Source organism: Microchirus variegatus (assembly GCF_963457635.1).
Source record: "Microchirus variegatus genome assembly, chromosome: 6".
NCBI lineage: Eukaryota > Metazoa > Chordata > Actinopteri > Pleuronectiformes > Soleidae > Microchirus > Microchirus variegatus.
The window spans coordinates 14,334,461-14,359,002 of NC_139807.1; the positions used below are offsets into that span (position 1 = coordinate 14,334,461).

At 41.2% G+C, this 24,542-nt stretch overlaps 4 protein-coding genes across 4 annotated transcripts; 2 read left to right on the forward strand and 2 right to left on the reverse strand.

Annotated features, from left to right (window-relative positions):
- Window positions 1-2,328: 2,328 nt before the first annotated feature.
- Window positions 2,329-4,541, reverse strand: LOC310929044 (UPF0461 protein C5orf24 homolog). The gene is made up of 2 exons (XM_083891744.1): window positions 4,404-4,541; window positions 2,329-3,644 (listed from the first exon to the last, which is right to left on the reverse strand). Exon 2 carries the CDS (start codon window positions 3,639-3,641, stop codon window positions 2,991-2,993), a length of 651 nt encoding a protein of 216 aa, XP_083747870.1. The 5' UTR covers window positions 3,642-3,644; window positions 4,404-4,541; the 3' UTR covers window positions 2,329-2,990.
- A 770-nt stretch (window positions 4,542-5,311) lies between these two features.
- On the reverse strand, window positions 5,312-8,566 carry atp5po (ATP synthase peripheral stalk subunit OSCP). Its single transcript, XM_083891745.1, has 7 exons — window positions 8,519-8,566; window positions 8,200-8,244; window positions 7,971-8,081; window positions 7,000-7,129; window positions 5,898-6,010; window positions 5,665-5,751; window positions 5,312-5,563 (listed from the first exon to the last, which is right to left on the reverse strand). The coding sequence occupies exons 1-7, from the start codon at window positions 8,543-8,545 to the stop codon at window positions 5,453-5,455; spliced, it is 624 nt and encodes a 207-aa protein (XP_083747871.1). The 5' UTR covers window positions 8,546-8,566; the 3' UTR covers window positions 5,312-5,452.
- A 1,463-nt stretch (window positions 8,567-10,029) lies between these two features.
- Window positions 10,030-14,843, forward strand: LOC310928114 (serine/threonine-protein phosphatase 2A catalytic subunit alpha isoform-like; the record flags this gene model as incomplete). Its single annotated transcript, XM_083890601.1, has 7 exons — window positions 10,030-10,131; window positions 10,484-10,693; window positions 11,462-11,635; window positions 11,732-11,821; window positions 13,670-13,831; window positions 14,503-14,621; window positions 14,715-14,843. The coding sequence occupies 7 exons, from the start codon at window positions 10,030-10,032 to the stop codon at window positions 14,785-14,787; spliced, it is 930 nt and encodes a 309-aa protein (XP_083746727.1). The 3' UTR covers window positions 14,788-14,843.
- Window positions 14,844-19,721: 4,878 nt separating this feature from the next.
- Window positions 19,722-24,322, forward strand: sfxn1 (sideroflexin 1; the record flags this gene model as incomplete). Its single annotated transcript, XM_083890698.1, has 10 exons — window positions 19,722-19,885; window positions 19,981-20,151; window positions 21,047-21,145; window positions 21,235-21,310; window positions 21,609-21,694; window positions 21,789-21,916; window positions 22,799-22,848; window positions 23,081-23,130; window positions 24,001-24,048; window positions 24,226-24,322. 10 exons carry the CDS (start codon window positions 19,722-19,724, stop codon window positions 24,320-24,322), a joined length of 969 nt encoding a protein of 322 aa, XP_083746824.1.
- Window positions 24,323-24,542: the final 220 nt, after the last annotated feature.

The following is a 24,542-nucleotide window of genomic DNA, read 5'->3' on the forward strand; positions in this document are numbered from 1 at the left end:
CGCTGCTGAGCAACCACAGGTTGCCAGTTATGTCAGAAAACGAAACCTAAAAGACCTCAGTATTTAGAATTTGAATGTAGTAACCGTTTTTGGCCACATTCTTACATATGGCACCTTTAAAATATGCAACACATATACATGTTGCAAACAATTCATACTTTTACATGTCCATCCTTGGATTATAATAGCCTATAGAAAATTCAGAATCAGCACTACTTGGCATCTGAATGACATAAACCTGACGTGACCTGGCCACACCTCCTTATCCTGGCTTGGCCTACGAGACATAATAAAGGCAGGATGGACTGAGCAGGCTAAGTAAAGCCTGGCTCTTTCTGTTGTTTTTAATTGTGCTTTAGTGAAACAGCTATCAGCGTGGGGCACAAACACACACACACACACACACTCATGTGAGCAGACATTGCATGGCCTCGATAGTGGAGGCCGGTCTAGTAAAACACAGAACACAAGCGTAATGTTCACACGTTTCAGTCACAAACTGTGGGGAAAGACAGCCGCTTTGTCTGGTGCCCGTGGGTCATGGCGATGGCCCACTCCCACAGTGACTGTGGTGGTGACACACAGCCACACAAACGAGCTTACAGCAGCCACACACACTGACTGAGGAAGAAGAGGCTGCTACTGACTCACACACACACACTCATACACACACACACACTCACTCACTCACAAAAAAAGAGGGCTAAGTTCACAACAGTCTCGACACGTGGGGAAAAAACGCCAAAAACTCACCATTTGGAAGTCGGTCACCGTGAAACCAACAACGGCCGTGTGACTGTGTGTCACAAAGCGAGTGTTTTTGTCGGTTTGTGAGAGCGGATCTGCACAATCCCAGTGGCAGCAGCAGCAGCAGCAGCAGCAGCAGCCAGCACTAGCAGGCCATGGCACCGCTCTCATTCTCTGCACTTCATCGCCTCATCAGCGGCGGCCCTCTGTAGAGAAGAAAACAGGCTGTCACTACAAACGACAAATATCACGTCCAATTCCTCATTTACGCTGCCGACGTGACACAACGGCGAAAGTCAGTGCGCCATAACCGGTCTCCCAGCAGCCACAGCGGCTTATTTACTACATGTTTTTTTTTTTTTGCCTGCTGTCGAAGTGCCCCCGGTTAATGTTAAAACAAGCCCAGACTGACTGTGTTGGTGAGCAGCAGCCAATCGGCAATGCTCCCAACCCCCAGTCTGCAGCAGCAGCAGCAGCGGCACAGGGCCGTGACACTCACCCTGCTCATGCACGCGCTCATTTCAAGCCCCCGCGCGTGCACACACACACACACAGAGAGAGAGAGACGCGCGTGCACATCCAGGTGAAGTTTGTCACGGTCGCGTGTGTAATAACAGCAATATGACACGATAAACACAAATGAATGGGTGACCTGCTTTTAGGAATGTGGCCAGCGTCTGCTCCGTGTTCCTCTTTTAGTTTAACCCCACTGACACGCGCACAGGCCCGTTTTTGACGTCGAGGAGACAAAAAAACGAGTGCAGTGCGCAAACAGCAGCGACGCCGCCGCGGCCTCTGCGGCCAAAGCGAACTCCGTGCGCCATGTTGTGTGTCTAATGTCTCTGTGTCTGTGTGTGTCCGCTGTCTGTGGCTCCACAGACGTGACATGAGGAAACACGGGCCGCCGAGCGCGCAGGAAAAGAGAAAGAGAAAGACGTTTTATACACAGACACACACACACACACACAGTGCTTCTTTCACGGTATAAACGTGAGGATTTGGTGAAATGAAACAGATAAATAAGCGTAAATGCGCAAACATTCTCCTCCTCCGCAGCAGCAGCGGCAGTCGCGGGCCAGTCCCTTCACAAACAAAGAGCGTCCAGTTTTTAGACGCAAATTTGACAGCAGAGAAGCGAATTACCTTTTTTCTACTTTACAACCAGGATTGGCAACTTAATAAAGTCAAAATCCATGAACTGGTTCAGTGGAAATCGAGATTTCAGCAGCTCTTATTCACCAACCCTTGTGCCCCAGTATCTACGCGATTATATTGCAAAAAGACCAGGTTTAAGTCAAATATCACACACTTTATAAACACGTCTATAATACCAGTACGCTGCAACTTACCTAATTAACGCGTAAATAAACGTATTATTGTTATTATTATTATGAGGAAAAGGGTGAGTACTGCTGCCTTGTGACACGAGCCCCCTGGTGTCCACAGAAAGAATTACAACATACTTTTGGAAAAAAAAAAAAGACAATTTCGTGATTTTATTTTGGTTGCACATACAGCACGTGAGCATTTACTACATGTTCCACAAAGCATTTTTTCCTGTTTCGTTAAATAATTCCCCCACTAAATAACAGCATCATAACATACAAGTTAAACTGGAAGTGCTTATTACGTGAGTCTGGAGAAGAAAACAATCAAAGACGAAATCAACTGTCTGCAGAAATGAATTATACTTCAATCAGAAATAATATAATGTGTTGAATTTGACCAGTCTAAGCTAATTGAAATAGTTAAGCAGTGTTTCCAGTCTGGGTATGATGCAGGTTTACATCACAAAATGAAATTCATATTCAACTTGACAGCACACAAAAGACAACAATTACACATCAACATGTTAATGCTACAGAAAAGACTGCATTTATAGACCAAACTAAAGTAATATTCTTTCTTATAAATGTAGAAAATGTCCAAAGAACATTGTCATAGAAACGTTAAAGCAATAAAAAGGGAAGGAGGAATAAAATAGGACAGTGAACTACAAACTTTTTTTTTGCCTATACATACAATGTGATTTATTCATATGCATGCATCTCTGCCAAAACTGCAATGACATACGTCCGAGTCAGTCATTTCCTTATAAGAGGGTGAATACAATGGCAAACAATGTACAGTGAAAACTCCAGTCATTTAGCCATTTCTAAATGACAAAGTTCAACTTCCTAAAACACTTGAGAGAAATGTTTCCTTGGCGTTTTCCAAATGTTTCCATAGCAAGCTGCAGCTGACTATTCTCTGGTCTCGTCTGTTTTGCTACTGGGTTCACAGAGGTCTCTTTTCTCCATCATGCTGTATGGAAAAGACGGAACATCACAGGCGGTGAAGTCAAGTTTCTTGGGAACACTGCAGTTACTAAAGTCAAATTTCTTGGCAAACTCCAGCTTCTTGATGCGATTCTTGATGCTGCCGGGAGGCCGCCCCGGGCTGACCTTATACCCCGCTGCTTTGGTTGTACCAAGCGGCCTCCCCGGGCTGGTTTTGAACCCCGCTGCCCTGGTTGTTCCAAGCGGCCGTCCAGTACTGGTACGATAACCAGCTGATTTTGTGGTGCCCGACGGTCTCCCTCTCCTTCCTGACTTCCCTTGGCCCTTTTTCTTTTTGGAGCCATCAGGCCCCGCAGCTTCACCGCCCGCGACTGTGACGGTCTGAATGTGGAAGTCCTTCTGAGAGTCTTGCACTTGGCATGCGATGGTTTTGTGCATGCTCTGCGGCAAAGGGCCGAGGCCGGCGAGAGACAGCTGCAACCCTGGGTTTGTTGGAGAGGGGAAGAATTTGCTGGATGACGTGCTACATAGATCAAAGTGACCGGCTGGATGACAGTCCTCCGCCAGGCCACTCATACAGTAGTCGCTGTTGCTGCTGGTCACTTGGTGCATCATTTTCTGTCGGAGCGTAGAGACATAAATGTTATTTTCTGACAAACACAAAGGGACATCTTTAAGGGATTACTTTTGTTGGAGGGGGAAAAGCCATTTGGTTTTTTTTTCTGTTTATTCAGCTTTCATGAGTTACAGTTACAGTGATGGTAAAAGCAAACAAAGAGGGTATAAATATAAACGTACATGCATCTCTTATTGTGTTGTATAACTTATTTGCTCATTTATCTGTGCACCATTCCTCATATACTGACAGTTAATATCTGTCTAAATAAGTTCAAGGCTGTGTAAACATTCATGCCTGAAAGGCTTTTGGAATCATTAGTCCTTTTAGTGTTTCAAAATAAAGTCTCATTTCCTACCAAACTAGTAGATCCTGGGTTTTCCTTCACACCACTTACATTTCTGGGTATGATATTTTTCGCAGAAAGTTAGGAAATAAAAGAAGGAAGTGTCTTTATTTTCTCCAAACAAAAAAATGACTCTTAACGTCATATAGAGCTCAAAAGAGTTATTACACATACATCTATATGAATGTATTATGAATACTGTACAGTCATATACATAAATATACAGTTTCTGAGGCTGGATTACTACATAAATAAAGCAAACGGGCCTTTTCTGGTCAAGACAAAGCCTCGTAAACTACCACTACTGTTAGCCAAAAATACATTATAATAAGACGAAATGCAAACGAGGAAATATGAAAGCGTGCCACTGGAAATGCAAAACTAACGCAAGGACATAAAATCGAATGATTCGTACCTCATTTGTTGCTGGAAGTTGGCCGATGAAGGGTTAATTTCAAACCGTATACAATGTCTTCCTCTGACGAGCACAGCATCTTCATCGGGCGAAAGCACAAACTCACTCCTGTCGTCAGCGAGTGTTGCGTTGAGGCTGCGGCGCTGTTTGCGCTGCGGATTTGACGCTCATTTCATCATTCACACACACAGCCTCAGATGGGAGAGTCAGCCATTTTCGTCTAGAGAAAAAAAATTAATAAAACAGGATGCGCTGACCGCGCATGCGCATGAGGCTGCCAGGAGCCGGAGAGGGCCACACTCCCTTTTTCTACCGCTTTTGACACTTTCAAATCTTGTTTGTGATCGGAAGTGATTTGTCAATCCCACTTTGGATAAAGTCTACCGATTATTCATCCAACATTTGAGGGTCAAGAAGGCCCGGAGGAGCTGGAACCAATCCTAACTGACAGAGAGCAGAAGGCGGGGTTAACCCTGCACAGGTCAACAGTCCATTACAGAGCAAAGAGACAAACAGCCAGTGTCCAGTTAACCTCGACATGCTTTGAACTGTGCAAGGGAGTACCCAGAGAGAACCCACGCTATTGTCCTTGGTCGAACCGGTGACCTCCTTGCTGTGAGGCAACTATGCATGCCGTTAACCCCAGGAGTGAATCAGTCCTCCCAATAGTCTGCCAAATACAGACCCCTATTACATTTGGCTGTGACAGCAAAAATGGGCCAGTAAGTGTTGATATGCATGTGCTACAACAAAACACGCATTTACTCAAAACTATATTATTAGTATTATTTTCAAATACAAAACCGGCACACACCCAAATTCATCCGTTTTTCCCCCAGAGTAATGATAGATGAAGCTGAATGTACTTACTAAAAAGAAAGAAAAAAAACAAAGGCCAAGGTCAGATTTTGTAGATTTTATTAACATGAATACGCACAGACACTTGGATTTATGGAGCAACTGCAGTGCTAGAACAGGTAGCAATGTACATTTATCAGCATTTCCCCCACCGTCGTCTCTGATCCTCTGCAAAATTGAGTCCACAGGACTTAAGTCTCCTTGATGAGCTTGGTCAGTTTCTGAATCTTTGTTTTGGTGGACATGTCCACGTACTTGTCTCCGATGCTGACGATCATGCCACCCAGGATTGAAGGATCCGACTGAAGCAGACAACAAGAGGTTGTTTTGCATTTCCATATATTGGGATTATGAGACACTAACTGCAACATTGGTATCTGCATCTGACATGTTTACACTGTACCTTTGTTTCCAGCTTGATGGTTTCACCTTTCTGAAGAAATCCCTTGAGAGCTACTTTCAGTTCAGCAAGATTAGCTTGATCCAAAGGCTGAAATTGATAAAACATTCATACATGACTGCACAATCTACGGTTAACTGCAAAGCAAATACAAAGAATACATATAATAATAGTGGCTCTTAATATGGGATGATTTTAAGCAAATGAGAACAGGTGGAAATATATGCAGTTCATACCTGAGCAGTGGTGACTGAGCAGATGACCTCTCCACGGTGAGCACTCATCATTTTGCCAAAAGCAGTGATGACATCACCAGTGATAGGGAGACGGCCATTGTCAGCCAACACATCTACAACACAAAAAGTAGGATACATGTGAAGTAGATTAACCATGGTCATGTTTCACCAAAAGAGTGAACATACAGTGACGAGGATTTGTATTGCATTAATTTAGAAAAGGTCTGATTTTAGCCAACGGCCCTGCTAAATGCACTCTTCCTTATATGTCGGATTCAGGAGTTCTGACTTCAAGAAAAGCACGACGAACATCCTCATACAGTAGCAACAACATTTATATTAGTGAACACAATTTTAAACATTTATTATTTTCCCACTTCATTTAAAATCATGTCTGTGTTACTTGATGTGTCCTTAGAAGTCACAGGAAGAGAGAGACTAACCTTACCACATTTACATATACAATAGTAGCAGACTTTATCTATACAACTTCGTCATACCAATTCAAATTTCAAATGGCTATCAGCAATCGAAAATTGACATTGGAGAATCAAACATTGCATGAAATATAAATTGCAAAATTTAATATAATATTTTATGGAAATCTTAGCCGTATATTGTTTTATTTCACGTGGCTCTCTAAAAACTGTTACTTTATTACTCACAATATGTATTGTAAGTAGGAACTACCCATGACAACTTGCTACTTCTGTTACTAAGCTTTCATTTCATTCTACATTTTAACAGACCCAGTGAGTAAAATTTAGGTTCATGTTCCAGAAATTGAAGATAATTATACTTTTTTGTTGTTTTTCATTGCCCCAGAATGAGGCCATTTCTACCAGGAGCTGGGTCTGCTCTACAGAGGCAGCCATTTTGGACCACCTTGTTTTTAAAATAGAATCACAATGGACAAACTAAACATCTTTTAAAAGTTTTGAGGATAACTGAACACACTTGGAAGGTGAGGGGTATGGTGAGGGATATTTTTGCAATTTTTGTCAATAACACAATCTCATGTGATAAAGATAATGCTATGCTGAGACAGAGAGCACAGAGCATAGTCACTATGGAGCCACTTATCCAGTTAGTGTCCACTCACTGATGAGATTGATGGTGATGGTTGAAGCCTTGGCCTTTGTAAGAGAGTCAGTCATCGCTTTCTGCTTGATGTTGCGCTTCACATGAGGATTCATTACAATACTGGAAATTTTGGGGTCCTTGATCATGGTCTGAAAAACAAGACAAACAGTGAGGTAAAGTTAAATGTGCATATGTCGTGGTTCATTTGCTCCTCTATGATGGTAAACACATTATCATTGGTTTGTGGACAAAACTACGATTAAGAAAACATTGTCTAGAAAATAAAGATGGGACAACTTTTATTTCAGAAAATAAACAGATTCATTGATTATTAAAATTGAAAAGCATCTTTACTTGTAAGCTTACAGCCATTTCCAAAATCTTTATCAATGCAGAGTGGATTAGAAGTAGGGTGACAATTCACCTGCTGATTATTACTGATGAAGGTTTACACATATTTGTTTCTGTAAATTTGATAAATGCTGCCAAGTTTCATCCATCCAACTCATTCATGTTTTAGTATCTGCTGCCCTGATTTGTGAAGCTTGGCATCAGCCATAAAAAAACATATCAACCTCTAGATCAGACTATAATTCAGGTGTAATAATAGGCCAGGGCGATATAACATGTGTTTAAAACACAAATCCTGAACAAACAGTTCTATTTTATGTTGCTTTGGGTTCACTGATGACATTCAGATTCATAGAGTGATTAGCCTATGTAAAACCCAGAAAAAAGCATGCCAGGCCACAGTGTCAAATGTGTAAAATGATCAAATAAAAATCAACAAGGAATTTTCATGTCCAGAAACATGCAGATTTAAATATTAAGCAAATTGGACACTCTAAATTGACCGTAATCATTAAACATAATCATTGCGATTTGCATATTGCAATACCTTTTCCATATATTGTGCAGCTTTAAATGAAAGTACACACAAAATGATATCATTCTTCGAGCTGCAATTCAGACTTCTACTGTTTGACTTACAGACACTTTCCCCAGCTCTTGCTCCACTTGGTCCAGTTTGTTCTGCTTACTGGCAGCTGAGAACAGAGCAGTGGCATAGCGGCCTTCCACTCCATACACCTGGATGGGACTCTAGAAAGACATACACAGTAATACACTGGTCAAATAAACTGCTAACATACAATCTGTAGTAAATACAGATATGCTCATGTAGTTTCTAGACGTTAGATATGTATACGTCATTTTTTACCTTGACCAGTACAGGTCTGATCACAGACGTGCTGAACTGGCGGACCTAAAAAAAACATAAAGAGAAACCATTAAGTGAGCTGATGGATTTAAAACACAATGTGTACCATTTACGTTGAAGACTGTCAGTGCTAGCAGGCAGGCTAACATGTTAGCAGTCATTCAAGTGCAATGACAAGTACGGATTTATAAGACATGTAAAACAACCTCCCGGACATTGAGGGGCATATAAAACTTACGAGGCGTTTGAACATTAATAAAAGCACTCGGCGGAATTGCAGTATAAAGTATAAAAACAGCAAAATCATTGAATGTCTTACCTGCTGCGCTAGCATGTGTGCTGCCATTTTCTCCTAGAGCTGTACAGAGGAGAAGAGCGGAACAGAGGACTGCGCATGCGCCTTTCACAGTCAGCCGTGGAGTTGTGGGTAATGTAGTTCTTTAGCAGAGAACCTTCAGAAAATTAAAGGTTCAGTGTGTAACATCTCGGCGAATGTACTGGCAGGAATTGTATATATGTGTGTGTATAGTTTCTCTAAAATACACTTTAAAAAACATAACCTTTTAACTTGTATTTTTGATATTTTCATGCCAATTTTCTATATGCCTTTTTTTTTTATTCTTAAACAAATTGTCAGAACAGAAATAACAGCCATTTATGCAAGGGGTCAACAATGTGATTGCTTGATTTTTTATATATATTTAATGTCAATAATTATTGCAGCATATTGATACAGTTCTTGTTCAGCTTGTATGGCAAGGATGAACGACCTTCAACTGATCTAAATGGAACCCATCATAAATCAAACCAACATAAAAGTGCTGTAACGCCATAGTAAATGTTTAAAGCAGATGTTTACGATTATCACACAAAAACCATGAATCACAAATACTTTGTGATACAATCTGAGTTAAGCATCAACATCGCAATATGGCCTACTGCAACTTTTGCAGGAGGGGCAATATTTCTTGTAGCCTAAATGTGTGTCAAATGACCATTTCAGATTAAATATTGTCCTAAACTACACGTCATATTCTATAGACCGCACACATAACCCAACAGTTATCATGTTAAGGATGTTTTTTCAAATGAAAATGAGAATAATAATGTAAAAAATAACCTTTCTCTCTCATATCGCAATTTCTATCAAAATAGACAAAATAGACACACAATCGTAGAGGTTGACCTGTATGACCTTTCTTTGGCTGATGCTGATACTTAGAAACGCAACAGATTCACTGATATGATGCTGATTTTTATTCCGATTGCCTTTATTTGAATTAATCTATCTCCCTCTGATATTTCCCATTTAAATCTTACAAACCGCCCCACATATTACTGTAAGCATCGACACATTTGCGCACTACAATATATCGTCCACCACGCAAATAGCGTTCGGTTTGACCTCAGTCCAGTGAGTGCAGAACCACATCCACGGTGCGATGACGTATGTGTGATGATGCTCAGCAGCTTCAGCCTTCAGTGGATCTGCGTTTGTTTGGGTGTTGCATCTCCTGTCTTCATGCTCTCGGTCATTTTTCTTTTCTTTTTTTCTTCAGAAGCGCGTTACTTTAGTGTCATGTGATCTTTAACACTGTGGTCCTTATCACCACAGCGGCAGGGACGCAGTACAGTTGACGCATCCGCGCGCGCGCGTAAACACGCACCCACACACACACACACAGAGAGAGCGACGGACGAGAATTGCGAATGACTAAAGAGATCGCTGGGACGTAAACGGGTCACCGAGGCGTAACGAAAATAACACGAGTTTTCCCAGATAGGGAGTGTGAGGCTGCTCGGCTCTGCGGCTGACGGCTGACTACAGGCATGGACGACAAGTCATTCACCAAGGAGCTGGACGGATGGATCGAGCAGCTGAACGAGTGCAGACAGCTCTCGGAGAATCAAGTCAAAGTCCTGTGCGAAAAGGTAAGGTTTATTTGATTATTATTGTGCATGTATGAACGTCAGCTAATGCACTGGAGAGCACCATTTGACTGCAGCTGCGGTACAGTACAGCAACACTGCTCTGCTGTGGGAGTCCACTCTGCAAGAAGATGGAGGAGAATGACTGCTAATGTTAGTCCTAGCTACGCCCACTCCTGGTACCTCTCCACTGATGTGCACTGTGAGCAAAACACCAGAGCAAACTGTGTCTTTATTCTGCTCTATCCCCGGATGAATGTGTATTAAATGTGACTCTCCGACACTGCACCACACTCCTGAGTTGTCTGCTAACTGGAGCACCATCCTTGTGTTTTTTCTCGCCCCTACGCCTCAGGCCAAGGAGATCCTGACGAAGGAGTCCAATGTGCAGGAGGTGAGATGTCCAGTGACAGTGTGCGGAGACGTCCACGGTCAGTTCCATGACCTCATGGAGCTGTTTAAAATCGGAGGCAAGTCTCCAGACACCAACTACCTCTTCATGGGAGACTACGTCGACAGAGGCTACTATTCTGTGGAGACAGTGTCCCTCCTGGTTTCTCTTAAGGTGAAACCATGTTTATAACGCACTTATACACACTTGACAACTATAAATGTGGCAGGAGTTGCACCTGATGTGGTCCTCTGCTTCAAAGTTCAATATCTAGCGTGTTGACAGATGATCTTCTGCATATCCTGGTTGGTTGTAACCAGTGGCTATTTGAATAACGGTTGCCTTTTTATCATTTTGAACCAGTCAAAGCCATTCTCCTCTGACCTCTGGACATATTCTGTATTTCCCAGAGATGGTTGTGCACAAAAAAAGAAAGTAGATCATCAGTTTCTATAATAGTCAGGCCAGCCCTTCTGAAGCTAACAACTGTGCCATGTTCAAAGTCATTTAAATGACGACTTCATTTGGTTGACTTCACCGTGTCTATGGTTGCTGCCATGTGGCTGTACACTCTTAGAAATAAGGGTTCCAAAAGGGTTCTTCTACAAGGGCTGAGGTTCTACATTTGCTTCTGAAAAACCCTTTCCAGAAGAAAGGGTTTTTCAAGGGTTCTTGGTAACACTAATGGTTCCATTAAGAACCATTTTGATCCAGAGAACCATTTAAACCCCCTTTCCTAAATAAAGGGTTTTAAAAGGGTTTGGTTCCACCTGGAGCCAAAAAGGGTTCTCCTATGAGGACAAGCCGAAGAACCTTATATGATTCTACTTAGCACTTTTATTTCTAAGAGTGTATCGACAAGTTGATAAGGTGTACCTTATAAAGTGGCTGGTAGGATAGGGTATCGTTGCCTTCTGCTTATACATGTCTTTTATTTTGTAGGTCAGGTTTCGTGAAAGAATCACGATTCTCAGAGGGAACCACGAAAGCAGACAGATCACACAGGTCTACGGCTTCTACGACGAGTGCTTGAGGAAATATGGAAATGCCAACGTTTGGAAGTACTTCACAGATCTGTTCGACTACCTGCCTCTCACTGCGCTCGTAGATAACCAGGTGAGGTTGTTGCTTTTGACCCGTTTCACCTGTAGCACAGACACAGAGAATGTGCCATTCATGTATTCACTGTCATCCTCTTTTTTTTTTGGTAAGATTTTCTGCCTCCACGGAGGATTATCCCCTTCAATAGACACCCTGGAACACATTAGAGCGCTGGACCGCTTGCAGGAAGTCCCTCATGAGGTAAATTCTCTCCATGTTCTTCACAGTAAATTCACACATATTGGTACATATTCTATATTACGCTGTCATGGCATTTGGTTGGATAAACACAGTTATATCAAAGAGGGTGCAGGTGAGTGTTGCAGCAAGGATGCACTGATACTTTCACACTATTTACAGTATATCATAAGCTGCTAAGCATGACTATTGAATAGGTTCCCTTATAAAATCTAATTAGTCTAATTATTATTCATGGCAGCTGACCTCTAATGTCCTGTTTCTTCCATCACGGTGTAGGAATGAGGCAGTATACGACGTTACCACGCATTGTGATTAAATAATAACATTGGAATAGTCATGAATGGAGAGTATTTCATGTTAAACCTGCCCCACACTAGAGGATAATTGGGCAGATTTCAGTCCTAATCTGGCCCTTCTGACAATCGTGACAATCTGGCCAAATTATCCTGTAGTGTGAGGGATTAACAGATGCGATTTTAACGTCAGAGTCTTCCCCATTTAAAATAGTAAGAATCAAAATAATGTTTGATATTTATGACTTAACAGTGATCGGGAGCAGGAGCAGGAGCAGGAGCGTGAGCAGAAGCCTGCATTAACCCATAAAAACGAGTGTGACGACGGTCACAATCGATTATTGATCGATTTCTTAATTAATCGCCAACTATTTTGATAATCAATTAATCGGTTTCAAGCTTTTTTCATGATTAAAACAAAATTTCTGATTGTTTTAGCTTCTTAAATGCGAATATTTTCTTTGTTTCTTTGCTCCACATGACAAAGAAATCATTGAAACTGAATAATTTTTGGTTTGTGGACAAAACGAGACATTCGAGAACATCGTCATTCCCAGGTTTGACAAACACTGATCAACGTTTTTTTGACATTTTAGGGACCAAACAATTAATCGATTAATCAAGAAAATAATCGACAAATGAATCGATAACGAAAATAAACGTTAGTTGCAGCCTCCATGTCTGTTCACATTCTGAAGACACATTTCTGTGAGATCCTAAATCCTTGGAATCATTACATCAAATCAAAATAAATCAATTATTTAACGCTTTGTGCTTTTTCAGGATTAAGACATAGAACATCGGTCACAGAGTTCGTTGTGTCTGTGGTCTAACACGTTTTGTTTTTTTTAAACCAAGGCAGGCTTTAGTGAAAATGCTAATGTCTAACTTGCCTGAAGGGGGAGCCAACATGTTTTTGGAACATTAATAACGTTAAAACATATGGTAACATGTATGGTAATGTTTTTTTGTTACATTAGTAAGATGTTTTTGTATGTAATGAACTAAATGAAGGTGAATTACAGACAGAAAGCTTTCTCTATTTACATGAAAAAATCTCAATTATTGTGGTCAGGATAACCGTGACAGGAAATGTTCATATTCTGAACAACAGCGTGATGTTCATGGCTGGGATTATTTTATGATTCACAGCAAGTCAAGGAGAAAATTACCTCCATGAGCTGTAGTTGTTCTTAGATTATTACAACATTAATCTCGAGAGGAATCCTGGTGCAGCTCACACACACACACACACACTGACCCAGTATAATAGGAGATTTTGAGTGTATTCAGGGATCAGGGAAGAAAAGAAAACAGACCACGTCAACTTAAGTTATGTCTGCATGAGCGCAGACTCTCAAGGTCTAAAACTGGGACAGGATGGCAACTCCTAACCGTAAATATTCTGAATCTAGAACATTGGTCATGCACATTATTCACCATACACAGAATTTTTGGCTGGTGTTGATTAATTAAGTAAACAATCTAAATGTGTCAGTTTGATCTTTGATAAATGTGTATATTTATATAATTTGTGTTTCCCTGCCTGTCTCAGGGCCCTATGTGTGATTTGTTATGGTCAGACCCAGATGACCGAGGTGGTTGGGGCATCTCACCTCGGGGGGCCGGTTACACCTTCGGACAGGACATCTCCGAGACTTTCAACCACGCGAATGGCCTAACGTTGGTCTCAAGAGCCCACCAGCTTGTGATGGAGGTACCTGAGATAAGATAAGACAAGATAAGATAGCGCTTTATTAGTCCTACAATGGGGAGATGTTCAGTGTCACAGCAGCAAAAGCAGTAAAGATAAAGGTAGTAAATTTAAAACGTGCATTTTCACATGAATGTGAATGTACAATATAGAAACAGTAAGACTATAAAAAGGTCAAAATACAATATTATGTACATTATAGACATTAAATTACCAGAATATAGCTTCATATTTACAGTATATTGTACATGTATATTGCACTACAGTATATTAATCTTAAAGGTGCATTGTGTAATAAATCTAAAGCAGAGAGAAAGAGACTCAGGAATAATGTTCATATAACAAACTGAACTCACCAACAACAACATTACAGCCAAAATATTTGCATTAAAAAAAATATTTTGCAGACTGCAAATCATGTTTATGTTTTGAAATCATGTTTTGGCATGTGGCGCCACCTACCGCCGTCTACCAATCATTGCAGTCAGTAGAGTCTCAGCTGCCGAGCAACCACCGGTTGCCAGTTACGTCAGAAAACGAAACCTAAAAGACATCTGTATTTTGAATTTGAATGTAGTAACCGTTTTTGGCCACATTCTTACATATGGCACCTTTAAACTTTGTGTGAAAGTCGAATTTAAGGACGCTGACATGCAAATAATCTCTTAATCTAGGGTTATAATTGGTGCCATGACCGCAACGTGGTGACAATCTTCAGTGCACCAAACTATTGTTATCGTTGTGGAAACCAGGCAGCAATCATGGAACTTGATGACACACTGAAATACTCCTTGTAAGTAATGTGTTTTCTTATTTCAGGATAAATATTTGGCTCGGCAGTTCATATTAATTTAATTTAAAATGCTACCCTTTTTTCCCTCCGCAGCCTACAGTTTGACCCTGCGCCACGCAGAGGAGAGCCTCATGTGACGCGGCGTACTCCAGATTATTTCCTGTAACGAAAAGTATGAGCAATGGCCAGAGACTTCAAAGAGGTTTCGTTGTAACATGGACCATAAAAAAAAGAGAAAAGAAAACGTGTGCCATTATCACAATGAAATGGAAAGTCACATTAACTAAAGACTACAGTCCTTTCCACTTTTTCCTCTCTGTGCATGATGTTTTTATTGCAGCATGTATATGTATACATACATATATGTACACATACGTACACATATGCTGCTTCTTTCACTTCGCATGGCCTCAAATCAAACGTTGCCGTAAATTTGTGCATTTTCTTCCTCGTTTTTCGTTTTTATCACTGCAACAACAGCAGGTTTACTTTGTGTGACGTGAGATGATAGATAGTCAGAAATGAACATGTTCTCTTTGCACTTTTGTATTTGACTTTTAACACGTGTTACTGACAGATTATACGTTTCTTTTTTTTTAAACTTTCCGTGTAAGTGTCGCTCCTTCCGCTCTGCTGTCTCTCCCACGAGAGTTGATGTACTTCATACACGCGGGCAATACTGTAACATATGGCATCGGTTGAAAAAAAACAAAAAAAAATAAAGGAAAGACAAATAATTGCTTTGCAGCCACAGCTATACAAAATAAAGACTGAAGTTGCTTCAACGCTGTAGTTTGTTTTACTCTTACAAGTCTCACCAGTCACCACTAGATGGAATCAGACATTGAAAAACTGTCTGATGAACTCTGATTAAGAAAATATGACGGATCTGTGTGTCACTTTGAGCTATAGGTGATTCATTTTGCATTTAAATCTGTAATGTTTCATTTTCTACCTGTGTATTTGTCACATAAATCAATGTTGTTGTTTTTTTTCTTTTGTTGAAAGGATTTGTTTCATTTCTCATCAGACATGACCTTGTCAAGCTCCTGGTTCCAGACTCTGTTTAAACTAAGATAAGGGAAGAAATGATTACACTAATAATAATAATCTTTATATTCCACAGACGTGGAGGACAGGACACAGGTGCACATATTGACAGTTTCAACAAAGCTCCTGTCGATCATCTCAAAGATATTTGTACTTGTGTCAAATGAAGCCAATTATGTGTGTGAGCGTGAAGCAGTGGTCAACAACTGGAGGTCTGTGGTCCAAAACTGGCCCACCAGAATTAATATCCGGTCCAGTAGATTACATTTGAAAATAATCTGTTTTTTAAATTATTATAGATTATTTTTATTATATTCACAAAAACGACAAAGTCATGTAGAATTTAGCTCTTTGGGATGATTCAAATAGTAGTTTAGGACACTAGTAACAGTCTGTAGCAATTTAAAGTCCATTTATTTATATATTTTTTGAAACACATCTCTTATATTGGCAGTTCAGAAAAGCAGGTTTTGCTTATTTGCTTCAGTTCTGGCTTCGAAAAAAGGGTTAGGCTAAATGTATTGATTTAAATGATAGCTGTGTTTGTGTGTAAATGATGCAAAGTTTTTAGCACCTATTAAAAATACAGTATATTATACTGGCTGCGAATCAAGGCAGCGACATTGACGGATACGGGGTCCTCTGCTGGCTCTTCAAAATAAAAGCCTCTATTAAGTGTCCGGTGAATCTTCTCTGTGTGTCAGAGGTTTGTTTTACTTTTGACTCTTTAAGAGATCATTTAAAAACGCGTGAATTCCCCCAGCAGGGCTTTGTCGCACTGACTCATGCAGTGAGTGTCCTCTCTGCTATGACTGCTCTCCCCTCTCTGAGTCAGTGCTTTTACTTCCTGCGACAGTTTCCGGTGTGTCACAGGGAGGAGGAGGGGGAGCGTACCTCTGTGTTAATGTGCTGACGCCGCTGCATGCAAAATTAACTGGACGCAGCCATCAAGGGACGCTTCTCGCGCTCACAGTGCAGTAAGTAACTCGACTGTATCTTTGATTGTTTGTTTGTTTTTAATGGGAAATTAAGATTGAAAGGGAAGGCGCGTGCACGTATGTGTCTATGTGTGTGTGTGTGTTTTTGCTCCGCTGCAGCTGGATGTGTGGATGTGGCAGGCTGATACTAGTTGAATCTGGGGCGCACAGCTGGACACACATCAGGATGCGGTTAATTATCCGTTTATGTCATCATTCATCAATTTGTTGATCGATATAGATTTTAGTCGCGCGCGCGCACACATACAGACACACAGACACAGACACGCACACACACACTCAGACGCACACAAAAACACCGCATCCACAGTCCAGATCTGACTGGACCCTGTCGGCTCGTGGATCGCGTGTTTACACTGCGACCACCATGTCACACACGCACGCACACACACACACACATTAAAAATGGATCTTGTGATCACAGTATTGATGTGATGTCTTTGATGGTTTACACACACACACACACACACACACACACACACACACACACACACACACACACACACACACACACACACAGCAGGTTAATGTGTAGCCACGCAGGCCGCCTTTGATTGGCTGAGAGTGAGGGCAGAAGCAGCAAAGATCAAAAGTCCAAAGGTCACTCCTCAGCTCTCATCAGTAATTATCCTTCATTAATTATTGTTATTGTGATAATAAACAGCGGCGGCTTTACTGCACACTCTGTTCAAACCAGCTCATGCAGTGATTTCTTGTTTTATGTGATCATTGCTGAGAGAGAACGAGAAAGATGGTGGGGGTGGGGGGGTGTTTAGTGATCATCTCGTGAGAACCCCGTGAAGTTTAATTCGATTTAAAGAAACAGCACATCTGCCCGGGGGGGGAGGGGGGGGGCGTACGGGTGTCAATCCAGCAGCCATCTTTGGTGCAATCGCAGGTAGAGTTTCATCATGCTGCTCCTCCAACTGCTGCTGTAACTGCAGCACACACTTGCGTGGAGCGCAGACACACACGCACACACACACACACACATTGTGTGTCAGTGTCTCCCACTGGAGGAAAAAAAAAACACATGAACAAATGGTTAAAAACCAGATCAGACTGGGTTACAGTGACCCCCCTCGCACACTGGGTGGAATGAGCACACTGCAGCCACACACACACACACACACACACACACACACACACACACACACACACACACACACACACACACACACACACACACACACACACACACACACACAGCTGATTCTCATTCTTCTGTGTGGTGCAGGGTTGTATTCAGTGAAGGCCACACTGTCTCATATCAGGTCCTATAGTGGATTAAGGCATGGTTAAATGCTATACATATGCAAGAGACCCGCCCGGCCAAGTCACTTTACTTGTTTTGCAGTTTGAAGACAAAGGCTTCCTTTGATTTAACAGACAACACAGACATGACAATTATCATGACACATGTAATTAGATATACGATTATTTTACAATGAGAAATGCTAAAAATGGTCAAGGCTCAACTAAACTAGACTTAGAATTTGCATCATAATAACAAAACCATTGGATTAAATACAGCACAATTTGATAGTAAAATAATATCATAATAATCTATGGACAAGGTTTTTCTTTGTTTACTAAATGTATCATTTACACATCACACTGGATCTTTAAATAAACATTTAGTCACAGATATATAAGCAAGTTATCATCTTAAGGAGTTTGCAACTGTCTTGAATACAGGAATGCCAACGTCACATCTTTACAATCTGATTCTCTGCTCTTCTCAGACAAGTTTCCAAACTCTGACATCAGACCAAAAAGATGAAATGGATTCAGGACAATTTAGGGCCATAATTCCACGATATGCATTGCAGTATAATTTGTTTTTGTCTCAATACGGCAAAGCTTTAACACAGATATACTGTAACCTCAGATGTGAGAAGTATTCCATGGATTTCTTTCCCTTTCACTCAGGAGCAAATATCAGTTTATCATGTTTGTGTCTTGTGATGTAACTTAAATATAGGGGGGAAATGTAGGACGGGCATGTTATATGTTCAGGCCTGTTGACTTGGGTTAGTGTTGAGTCACAAGCCTGATTATGTCATGTAAAAATATGTGTGTAAATAAAAGAAAATCACATTGACCTACAATATAATACAATACAATTTTATTTTCAGTGACATATTAGACCTTGGGCTACATGGTTAGTGTAATGGTTAGCACTATGTCAGCTGAGATTGGCACAGCATGCAACCGCGACCCTTATGTGGAGGATAAAACGGTAGAAATGTTAGTTTTTCGAGTGAATATTTAATAAATATTATGATCATTTTATTATTATCATTATGATTACTTTATTATTGTGTGTATCTGTACCTTGGTTGAATGTGTTGCTGTCTTGCCTTTTCTGGTTAAATAAAGCTTATAATTATAAAAACAACAACAACTACATACTATGATAATAGCAGTGGTTGACAGAATAAAGATAATCCAAAAAAGCACAAAAGACTCACAATAAAACATACAACAAAACAATCAAATACTGTAGAAAGTATAAAAACAAGTCATACAATAAAAACAATAACAAAGACCAGCGTCTCGTACTTGATCATTTTAATCAAATGTAGTCGCACAACCTTCAGCTGGATCACATCGTCCATGCACGTCCATGTCAGTCACCATGAGCTGCTTTCCTCTTCAGCCACAGTTAGTTTGGGGGTTGCTGTTCGCCCATTAAAAGCCTTTGCAATTTAGCGCTTCACAACCCTCTTGTCAGGTCTGCCATCACCATAGCAACGTTATGCTGAATTAGAAGCATGGCAGTTCAGAAAAGGAGCTTTTTCTTTTCTTTCTTCACCAGTCCTCCTCCTTCACTGACTTGTGTCTGCAAATTAAAACCAGAACTGACAGGCTGTAGCCTTCAACATTCCAGGAATGATTAGAGTAAATGTGAACCATCAGTTATGAAACACACCAGTTAGTCAATTTCATGTCCTCTTTCCACTTATAGTGTACTCCAGGCTACTCATTGACAGTTTAGTCATCATCAGTGTTCGCTGTTATCTGACAGTTTCCTTTTCTCCAGGTAAATATGGCAGCAGAGATCTCCACGTCTATAAACATCAAGGAGCCACGGTGGGACCAGAGCACGTTTGTAGGTCGAGCCAAGCACTTCTTCACCGTCACAGACCCCAGGAACATCCTCCTCTCCAATGAGCAGCTCACACACGCACACAAGATCATCACTGACTACAGGTGACTACCATCGCACATTTTTAAAGTAACAACCAGGAGTGATCTGTGTTTCAAAGCCGTTATTGGATGAAGTTTGCGTGTTCGTCGTCTCTCAGGAAAGGCGTGGTGACTCCCGGGCTGACAGAGGATGAGCTGTGGAGAGCCAAGTACGTCTTTGACTCGGCCTTTCATCCCGACACCGGGGAGAAGATGATCCTGATCGGTCGCATGTCAGCGCAGGTTCCGATGAACATGACGATCACTGGATGCATGATGACGTTTTACAAGTGAGAGCTTGTTTTTAGCCTGTGATGTAATCTGTGTATAGTACAACCATCACTGTCACTATTCCTGCTATCACTACGTACATGTATTTTTTACCATCGTTTATTGGCCCAAAAAATGTTTTTTGTATGTTTTTAAGTATATTGTTTATTTAAGCTTATACTTTATTTCTTTATTTGCCGTTTATATTTATTTTTGTATTGTTGGTGCAGCATTTTGGTCAACTGAGGTTGATTTTAGGTGTTCTTGAGAAAGAAATCCTGTATTATTAGGGTGGTAACACTTTAGATTAGGGGAACACATATTCACCATTAATATGGTGCTTACTAACATGCATATGAGTAGCATACTAGCCCTTTATTAGTAAATATTAAGCATGTATTAACACCTTATGTAGGAAAAATCTTAATTCATGTTGTAATAGAGGTAGAATAAGGTTTTGTAGAATAAGGTGTTAATATGTGCTTAATGATTACTAATAAAGGGCTAGTATGCGACTTATATGTGTTAGTAAGCACCTAGTTAATGGTGAATATGTGTTCCATTGTTATCATTAGGGTATTTATGACAAGGAAAATATGTGTTTAATCATAACAGTTTGTATTTGGAGTTGTTTTCAACATTTTCAAAGTCAATTATGGTGCCTTAAACAAACAGGCTATTACCTAGAATAAAATAGAAAAGACTTTATTGTCAGTGCACATTAGGCTTCAACCAAATTGTGGGTGCGCCACACAGCAACTAAAGGTAAAACATGTACAAAAAATATAAATTAACTGTAAGATTATGCTAGTGTGTCAGGGCGTGTGTGGGATTCATTTACTGATTATTCCTATTTGCTTGTGCACCTTCATGCTGTGTGTGTGTGTGTAATTCTGACTCTGTTAAATCTTGCAGGACGACTCCAGCTGTGCTCTTCTGGCAGTGGATTAATCAGTCGTTCAACGCAATAGTTAACTACACCAACAGGAGTGGTGACGCTCCCCTCACAGTCAGGTAAGCGACAGACATTTAGGCTCATATTTCGTATTAACCTTTTTTTGTGAGTAATGTGAGCGTTGACTCCTCTGTTCGTCTGTTCACAGTCAGCTTGGCACAGCTTATGTGTCTGCCACCACAGGGGCAGTTGCCACCGCTCTAGGACTAAATGCACTAACAAAGGTATTGGTCCATCTAACCCCATTCTCATCTCATTTTAATGTGTTGACCTCAGCAGCGCTTGTGTGCTGATGTGACGTTGTGCCGCGCACAAATAGCCTCTTTGTCGTAGAAAAGCCGTATTACTTACAGGGTCACGCTCTGTGACCAGCACGTTGTCATGCCTGCTTTGATAGTGACTCTACTGTACATGTTGTTTAAGCCGCCGTGTGAAACCTTAGATAACCTCAGACTTTAGTAAACCTGTGCTGTCAGGACACAGAATAGCCAGGTTTTCATTTTGTCCTTCCTGTATTTGAAGCATGTTTCACCTCTGATTGGACGGTTTGTGCCATTCGCTGCTGTAGCCGCTGCTAACTGTATCAACATCCCACTGATGAGACAAAGGTAAGGAGGAAGCACACGCTAGTGTTTTTTTTTATAAAGGTTAAATAAAGGTCTGGTGGATTCCTCTGACTTATTTTGCTCTCGTCGTCTTCAGAGAACTTAAGCACGGCATTCCCATCACAGATGAGAACGACAACAGGTTAGGAGAGTCAACCAAAGCGGCACAGCAGGCTATCTCTCAGGTTGTGGTCTCCAGGATCCTCATGGCGTCTCCAGGAATGGGTATGAATCTCTTTGTAGCAGCGAGACACTGTGGATACTACTCTGGAAGCTTTATGGCATCCTGTGAAGGTCCAATATGTAACATTTATTCACTTTGTTATTGACAGAAAGTGAATATTATGGCCATAAGTATAAGTACATCTAATGCTACCATGTTTGGACAGACAAGCAGAAGCTTACTACACAAAAAAACTAGTGCTGGGCACGAATGCTACGTGTTTCCACGACTGACCAGAAAAAGATGTGCGTGACATCATGTTTACGTGAGTCCCGATTGTTAAAATAAGTCTGTAAAGTAACGCTAAACTTTAAAAACAGAGGCACACATACGCAGTACACAGGTACGCTGGGTATTTGTAGCGATGTTCATTTCGTTTAACAAAAAGACTGCTCCAGTTCCACTGTAGGCGCGCTAACAGCACTAAAGGAGCTAATGCAGCTAACGGAGCTAATGCAGCTAACGGAGCTAATGCAGCTAACGCAGCTAACTCAGCTAACAGAGCTAACTGATCAACCGTGCCTGGACTCCGGTGCCACGGCACGTAAACATGACATCACGTGTCTTTTTTCCGTTCAGTCGTCATGGAAACGTGGCATGTGTTAACACGTGTTAACATGTGTTAACATTGACGCCGTTAGCCCAGCACTAAAAAAACACCAACATTCTTTTTGTTGTGTGAAGGCCACTGCAGTGCCATCTTTGGAAAAGGTGGAGTGAGCTGAACATTTGTTACAACCTGCACTCTCACCATTAGATATCACTAAATGTTACATAATAGACCTTTATTTCAAATATTAAGCAACAACTTTCCAATGTGTCTATAAAAATGTAACTGAAAATGCACTTTCTGTCACTTAACACTCAACACTGTGTCTTTCCAGCCATTCCTCCATTTTTAATGAACCATTTGGAGAAGAAGGCCTTTCTGAAGGTGAGCGTTCTTCTGAATCAGACAGAAACACATTCTACGTTTGCGACAATAATCTCCTCAACTTCATCTCATCCCGTGTTCCCACACTGTCTCTGGCACTTGGCTCCTCACAGTAATCACACACCAGAGCGATAAGAAGCACCGAGGCCATGAGGCCACTCCACTATGAGAATTCACTGCTGCTTTTGTGTCCGCTATTCATTTTCTTTTTCCTTCTGCCTGGTCTTTTCAGAGGTTCCCATGGATGAGTGCACCCATTCAGGTCGGCCTGGTGGGATTCTGGTGAGTCGTGAGAGACGGTCGCTCTAATGTCACGTTCCGCCAACACTGCAAAGTCACAATTTATAACAAATGATATGAAATCACGGCAATTCAAAGATTTAGTGTATGTCACTAAATTTATGGTGAGGAAACTATAGAAGACCTCATGAGATGTGATTTCAGAAGTAAAGTGAAGTTTTTGCAATCTCTCTCTCCTTTCCTCTATACTTCCTGAAGTGAATTCCACACAATCTCTCTAAAATGCACCTGTGTTGCATTCACACCTGAATATTTGACCTGATTTCTTGTCTTCGTGTCGCGGAGTCACACAGTTTAGACGTGGCAGTTTTTTAACCCTTAAGACACGGAGCTGTGTCTTACTATGTAAACACACCTGAGCAAAAAGTACACAGGATGTTTAAAATCGGTTTGAATTGTGAAATAGGCCACAGTTCAGAAACTTGATTTGTCCTACCAGGGTTCACCTTTGGGGGAGCTACTGAGCCATTTTTCAGCACTTTTACAAATTCCCCTTATTTTGTAGGGGAAAAATAAGGGGAATTTGTAAAAATCTTCACCAGTTCTGATTAGCATATACAAACACTATACATCGTATAAAATGTACACAAACGTCAGCGGCTACTTTAGCGACGCTAAAAGGAGATGGATGAATATTCTCACTGTTTCAGCTCTAGTATAAAGCTCGTACACATGAAAACACCTGCATGAACTATTCCTCACCATTATAGTTAATAATGGAACAGGAAGTGTCTTATTTAAACACTCAGTACTGAAGAGAGTAGAGAAACTGTTTTTTTTGAAATGTTGATTTTTCTGTAAAGTCTTTGAATGTTGAACACTGTGTCTCAAAGACGTTTGTCTCTTTTTCAGTCTGGTGTTTGCGACTCCAATCTGCTGTGCACTGTTCCCTCAGAAGAGGTGAGTTGAGGCTGTAAAAGCTCCACACTGAGCATTAACATTAACCTGTCACTAACTAGAATATCTGCAGAGTCTGCATGATTCTTTTCTGCCTCAACTGTTGCATAAATGTCTTTGTTTGACCCTTTCACCCCCGCATTCCTCCCTGTTACTCCACCATCCCCCACCCTCATCCAGCTCCATGTCAGTCAGCCGCTTGGAGCCCGAGCTGCAGGAGAAAATCCGGGCGGAGCACCCAGGGGTGGAGAGAATCTACTTCAACAAAGGTCTATGAGTGAGCAGCAGCGCTCCACCAAACACTGCCATAACACAGCTGCTGGCTGGCTCCTCACCTCTCCACTCACGCCCTACTCCTCATCCAGTGTGCCAAAAAGTTAGGTTTGTGTCTCGTCATTTCCACCGTTCAGATCTGATCTGAGGACGCCCTCTCTCAATCTGTCTCTCTGAAATCAGACGTTTGCTTTTGTCAATGTGATTCTACTGTAAATTGCTAT